The 6,617-nt window shown below is 46.8% G+C and overlaps 1 protein-coding gene across 1 annotated transcript; it reads left to right on the top strand.

The window, feature by feature from the left end:
* Window positions 1-2,214: 2,214 nt before the first annotated feature.
* TDGF1 (teratocarcinoma-derived growth factor 1) lies at window positions 2,215-6,092 on the top strand. The gene is made up of 6 exons (XM_037730826.1): window positions 2,215-2,633; window positions 3,678-3,730; window positions 3,815-3,949; window positions 4,338-4,452; window positions 4,548-4,657; window positions 5,696-6,092. Exons 1-6 carry the CDS (start codon window positions 2,599-2,601, stop codon window positions 5,842-5,844), a joined length of 597 nt encoding a protein of 198 aa, XP_037586754.1. The 5' UTR covers window positions 2,215-2,598; the 3' UTR covers window positions 5,845-6,092.
* Window positions 6,093-6,617: the final 525 nt, after the last annotated feature.

Raw genomic sequence — 6,617 nt, 5'->3', positions numbered from 1 at the left:
TTTTTTAAAGACGGGGTTTCACCATGTTGGTCAGGCTGGTCTTTGACTCCCGACCTCAGGTGATCCGCCCGCCTTGGCCTCCAAAGTGCTTGGATTACAGGCGTGAGCCCCTACGCCACTGACCAAGCAGAGGTGACCAGGGGCATCCTAGGGTAGTCATTCAATTCCCCCACCTGGAGGCAGCAACAATGTTTTGCAGTTAGTACAATTATAATCAACAATTACTGTTCTTTCTCTCCAGCCTCACAGTGGGGTCACTTCTCACAACTGTTTCTCCAGAGCCAAGCTCCAGTCTACTGGCAACCCAGTAGTAGACATCAAATGCCTGTTAAACAGCCCTTAATCTCCAGCCCAACAGCAAATATCTAACCTCTCTTAAACACCACAGCCCTTCCCTTCCCCTTCTTCCCACCCCCACCCCAAAACTGGCCCAGGCTCTGACTACCCGAGATCCACTTGGCTTCCTCTGCAGTCAGTACCTATGGGCAACAGGGATCTCTTCAGGGGGATCTGATCCTTAGAGAAGGGATTTTGTGTAGCTGAAAACCTGGCGGGCTGGGGTTCTGGTCTGGGTAATGCCAACATCGCCAGACTGGAGACCTCAGTTACTTCCTCTGAAAATGCAGTGATTTCCAGCAGTCTAATTTCAGCTCTAAAAATTCCACAACAGCCCCTTTAGATAAGGAAATAGCAACGCAGGGGTGTGTTCTGTTGCCAGTTCTGCCACAGGCCTGCCCAGTCTCTGAAGCCAAAACATTCAAATCCCCCAAATAGAACTAGTTGTCGTGTCCGTAAGGTGAGACTCACAATGTTGGCGGTACTATCTACTTAGCACCTTGGACCTGTGAGGACTGTGGCGCACAGGCTACCTTACAAAGGGCCGCACTGAGTCACATCTTTAAACCTCCTCGCAGCTCCCAGCGAGCCTTCTCCTCCGCAGAGCCCTCCCCCACCTCCGGCTTCCTAGAGCTTCAGGCCAAGCTCCCCAGTCCCCAGTGAATCTCAGCAGGTCACCTGAAGCTTTTCACCTGAAAAGGCCAGACAGGGAGGAGGCGAATTGCAGCTGGATTTAAATAGTCAACTGCTGTGGAGTTGGAACTGCTGCTGCATCCCACCCTTGACTGGATGGGGCCCTACTCCCCCCAGTAAAACTCATTTTCGTTTGCGTCTCCCAAGGTCAACTGTAGAAGTAAATAACACCTTTTCCCCGCACCTGTGGGTCCGAGGCATTCATAGGGTAGACCCTGACGCTGAAATGGCCTCGGATGCTACCAATTCTTTCTGCCGTGGCCTAAATCCAATAAACAGAGATGGATGGAAACAGATGTAATAAAAGCTTCACATTTGCGTGCCTGGCAATATTAAGTAAGTGTCAGGCTTTCATTTAGAAATTGGAATTAAATGCGATTTAGAAACGACTAACGACTTCGGACGTATAATACTTGAAATAACCCGGAGGACTGAGATGTCAGGTGAGGGGACTCAGGCTCACAGACGCGCCTCTCCCTATGGGACGTCTGGAGCCTCGTGGAACTCACCCCATAAACACGTTCACCGCTGCAAGCGGCACATCAGAGTCCAGGGGTAATTCCCGGTGTCTTGGGGCCAGGACGGCGAGGCCTGGAAGCGGCCGCACTGTGGGAGCTGGGAAGCTGAGATAAATTCCCGTGATTACGGGCTGGTATGGCCTCCTATGCCGGACAGCCGGGGTTCTAGAACTTTCTGAAACAGGCCGGCACCCCCACTGCAGAGCCCCAGCGACTGCGCCCCTGGCGGCCCCTCCCCTCTCTCGGACACCTGGCGCCGGCTCCTGCGTCCTTCCAGGAATTCAGGTCCGCCTGGAATTTGCGCTTCAAGTCTGGAGCTCCCAAAGAACCCCTACTGACCCTGAACTTCTATCTCAGTTTCAAGCTTCCTAGTCTTCCCACACACACACCTAGCTCCTAGGGCGGAGAGCACCCCTTTCTTGGCCACCCAGGTATCCCCCAGGGGGAGTATGGGGCTCTTTTGGAAAAACAAAGGTGGAAGCAAATTTCAGGAAGTGAAGCTTGGCAATAAAATCTCGAATGATTTGAGATCCATATATTTTCAGGTTTTCCTAATTAAAGCAATGACTTTCCGCCACGCCTCCAACCTGAAATCACCAACTTGATTAGAGAAATTGATTTTTCTTTTTTTCCAAAAGAGTTCATCTGATCATTTTAGCCTGCCACTAATGATAGAGATTTTAGGGCAAGTTAACCACAGTTTTACAAGACTCCTCTCCCCGCAGCGTTGGGCATTGTCATGCCGGCCGGCCTCCCGCCCACCTGAGGGGTCTCTCCGCCCCTACAGGGGTTTGTTGTTGAGGAAGGTGAATCCCCGGAAGGGTTGACGACTCAGCTCAAGGTCAAAACATCGAGGCCGAGGGCCCTCCAGTTTCTCCTGGTCACCTTTGCTCCTGCTTCTGCTACGACCGTCTGGGGAACGCGTATTTCTCGTTTTCTTCTGAAGCTGCCATTTTTGCTTTAGGAGATGAGTGTTTTCCTTTGGCTGTCTTGGCAATGACTCTGAATTAAATCGATGCTAACGCCTTCTTCCCCCTAATTGTTAAAAGCTATGGACTGCAGAAAGATGGCCCGCTTCTCTTCCAGGTATGAGCTAATCTTGAATGTGAACTTTTTTTGATTGCTAGAGATTGCCAGCTTAGGAAATAATGTTCTACGCCTGTCATTTGATTTTTCTCTTGCTTAAACCTTAAAGGAGCTGCCAACGGCACTGCTATTTTTCCTGAAAGACCTGGAATCTCACACAGTTACTTCTAACTTTGCCATTGGCTTTCTTTTCTTTTCTTTTTTTTAAACGGAGTCTCTCTCTCTCTCTCTCTCTTTCTCTCTCTCTCTCTCTCTGTCGCCCAGACTGGAGTGCAGTAGCGTGCTAATTTTTGTATTTTTAGTAGAGACAGGGTTTCACCACGTTGGTCAGGCTGGTCTCGAACTCCCGACTTTATGATCCACCTACCTTGGGCTCCCAAAGTGCTGGGATTACAGCTGTGAACCACCGCGCCCAGGCTGCCATTGGCTCTTATTATTTTCGTGTTAATGTTAATTTAAATTTTATGTTAATGACTGTCTATGAAATAGTGTTCCTTTATGCTTGTATAAACAAAGGTTAATACTACAACAAAATTTTAAATCTTCCAAAAACATGAAAGGCATAGGCAGATTTGATACTTGCAAAACCATTAAGATAATAGCAAAAAAAAAAAAAAAAGTTTTTTACCTGAAAAACTTTTAAATGATCGGTTAAAATAGTTTGTAAAATGTAATTCATTGGTAACGTGGAATGGCATGCAGCCATTTTTAAATCTTATATGAAAACTGCATGCAGGAGAAAAATTATGTGAAATAGAAGATAAAAGACATATATGTACATAACTAGAAAGCATAATTAAAATTGTGTACCTATGTGAGGACAGAGCCTAAGAAATAATAATATGTATTAAAAGACTTGGATATTGGTGACTTTTTTTTCAACACTTTTCTTTGTTACATGAATTAGCCATTAAAAAAAGAAAGCTGGTGCTCTGCACTTTCTCTTTAGCGATGTGTGGTCTTTCTATGAGAAGCCCCAGGTGTTAACTTGTAAGGTTTTATTTCCTTTGTTTTGCTAACTCGTGTCTGACTTCCTCTTCCTAGTGTGATTTGGATCATGGCCATTTCGAAAGCGTTTGAACTGGAATTAGTTGCTGGTGAGAGACCTTTGGTTCTTTTTATCGCTCTCAATTTTTCTGTGGCCTGAAATACAGACTCCATGAATTGATTTTGTCGTTAAGGGCTGGGCCATCAGGAGCTTGCGCGTCCATCTCAGGGAGACCTGGCCTTCAGAGACGACGGCATTCGGCCCCAGGAGGAGCCTGCGATTCGCCCTCGGTCTTCCAAGCTTGTGCCGCCTGTGGGGATACAGCACAGTAAGAACGCCTGGCTTCCATGCTTCTGTCCTGGCCCTTCATGTGTCTCCTGAGTATCTTTTCAACACTCTTTCACCTAATGGGGCACCTGGTTCTGGAACTGGACAGGTGCTGGACTGCTTCTGGTTTTGGAAGCGAGACAGGGATTGTGTATTTGACTTCCCTGCAGCGTTTTCCGCACCTGAGTCCACTAAACACTGGAGAACCCCAGAACCACCACTGGCCTATGCATGAAAATGACTTCTCTGTTCAAAGGCGCAGAGTCTTATTCTCTGAGGTTTACAATGTGTTTTACAAACACATCGGTGTTGTGTTGACCTTCGCTTACAGGAATTGCCCTTGCACGCTACCAGCTCTCCGCCCTCAGTCAAATGTTCTTACCTTTCAGGTAAGGAGCTAAACAGAACCTGCTGCCTGAATGGGGGCACCTGCATGCTGGGGTCCTTTTGTGCCTGCCCACCTTCCTTCTATGGACGGAACTGTGAGCACGATGTGCGCAAAAAGTAAGCCATTCAGAGGGGCGGGGAGCAGTGGAGAGGAGAGGGAAAGGGAAGTGAAATTTCAGACCAAGGGTATCGCCTTACCTGTTCATTCTCAGGAACTGTGGGTCTGTGCCCCATGACACCTGGCTTCCCAAGAAGTGTTCCCTGTGTAAATGCTGGCACGGCCAGCTCCGCTGCTTCCCTCAGACTTTCCTACCTGGCTGCGGTAAGTGGAGGTTCTCTTTCTTTTGCCTTTTGAGGTTACGTAGTTGCCTTGGGGGGTGCTTAGTTAACAGGCTATGCCTGTACCTCTTGGCTTGCTAGAGCCTGGCAGCCAAAATTCTGCTTATAAAAGCATCGCGACTCCTGATGAGATAGTTGCCTTGGCCTCTTCGATATTTACATCCTCGGAAACCTGTCTGGTCCTACTGCCTTTCAGATGGAGAGGTATTTCAAGTCTATTTGACATTTTATGGTCTGAACTTCTGTTGAGGAAAGTAAACAAGTCTTGGTCTCTTGTTTAACCGGGAGATCTCTGGTGTTCTTTTCCTTTGGGCAGGGGGACCCAAACCATCTCCAGGATGGGCAGCTCAATTAGAGTCCACCCCAATGGCAAATTCTATCAGAGGCTCGGACCCTTGCTAGTCCTTTAGAAACTTCCAGGGTCCTAAAAGTCCCGGACAACTCCCCTTCCCAATGACAGGTCACAGAACCCTTTCCCTTTATTGATTTTTACTGATTTGAGGAAAACAATTAAAAGAAGGGCAGTACCTGGAGAAAACAAGAGGCCACGGTCCTCTCCCTACCCCAGCCTGAGCCAGGTTTCTAGGGTCCTCCAAGTTCAGAGACCTGTCATAGTTCTGGGCCCTGGAGATGTTAGAAGTGGTAAATATTCAAGTCCAGGAGGTCAGTGAAAGCAAACATTTCACTGAGAACTAGATGGAATTCCCCAATCCAGACAGCGATTGTGTCTGCCATTTGCATCCTGGGTGTCAGGCTCAGGGTAGGTGTTTTATAAGTGTGGCTTTGATGATTGGGTGTGTAGGGACCAAGTTTTCTTCCTGGAACATGGGGCCCAATCAGAGCCTAACCAGGTTCTGCTCATCCCGGCAAGTGAAGGTATCACCACTGGGCTTGGTTTCAGGTGTGAGAGTGTCCCGAGAAGAGCAGGTTAACAGTAGGCGAGCAGATAAGCCATGAGTGTGGGCAGCAGGATGAACTGCCAGAGAGGTTCTTTTAATGACCAAGCATCCCTGCCTTCCAGATGGCCTTGTGATGGATGAGCACCTCATGGCTTCCAGGACTCCAGAACTACCACCGTCTGCACGTACCCCTTTGATGCTAGCTGGCATCTGCCTTTCTATACAGTTACTATTACTTGACATTGACCTATTTCCAGAAATACGATTTTAGATAGCAGGCAAATTTCATGACCAGTAAAGGCTGCTGCTACAATGTCCTATCTGAAAGATGATCATTTGTTAGTTGTCTTAAAATAATGAATACATTTCCAAAATGGTCTCTAGTATTTCCTTACAGAACCAACGACTTCTTACCTCTTTGCCCTGCCTCCCCCCAAAAAACGACTTCTTTTTTCAAAAGAAAGTCAGCCATATCTCCATTGTGCCTAAGTCCAGTGTTTCTTGACACAGTAATTCTACCAAGGCCTTCTTAATATGTTCTTTTAAACAATTGAATTATCTCTTCAGATTATTAAAGACTAATCCTAATGTGGACCTTAGGATACAGTTTTGAGTAGAGTTGATCAAAATCAATTAAAATAGTCTCTTCAAAAGGAAGGAAAGCCTCTTTAAGGGGAGGAACCAGAGTGCTGAAGGAAGGGAAGTCCATCTGCATATGTGCAGGGAGACTGGGTAAGGAGGGAGCCAGTGGGGGAGAGAGGTTGGAAAACATGAAACGGGTTACTTGATTGGTGATTAGATGGCTGTAGAGAAGCAAGTGAAAAGGCTAAATGGAAGGGCAAGTTTCCATCATCTATAGAAAGCTATATAAGACAAGGACTCCCCATTTTTTCCCAAAGGCATTGTAAGAAGAATGAAGTCTCCTTAGAAAAAAAATTATACCTCAACATCCCCAACAAGATTGTATAATAAATTTTTCCTCCAAGCTTTGCAATTCTTTTAACTGTTGCAGAAGAGAAAATTTTCACAATATACTTAGTTGTA

Source organism: Cebus imitator, unplaced genomic scaffold, assembly GCF_001604975.1.
Source record: "Cebus imitator isolate Cc_AM_T3 unplaced genomic scaffold, Cebus_imitator-1.0 Scaffold0, whole genome shotgun sequence".
Classification (NCBI taxonomy): Eukaryota; Metazoa; Chordata; class Mammalia; order Primates; family Cebidae; genus Cebus; species Cebus imitator.
Note: the sequence above shows the minus strand (reverse complement) of the source record. Positions and strands in the feature narration are given on the sequence as shown.

Excerpts from the sequence above, each read along its gene's own strand:
- TDGF1 (XM_037730826.1), top strand. The coding sequence starts at position 2,599 with ATGGACTGCAGAAAGATGGCCCGCTTCTCTTCCAG. Across the intron at positions 3,950-4,337 it reads GCCTGTGGGGATACAGCACA|GTAAGGAGCTAAACAGAACC; the intron begins GTAAGAACGCCT and ends CTTACCTTTCAG. Across the intron at positions 4,453-4,547 it reads GAGCACGATGTGCGCAAAAA|GAACTGTGGGTCTGTGCCCC; the intron begins GTAAGCCATTCA and ends GTTCATTCTCAG.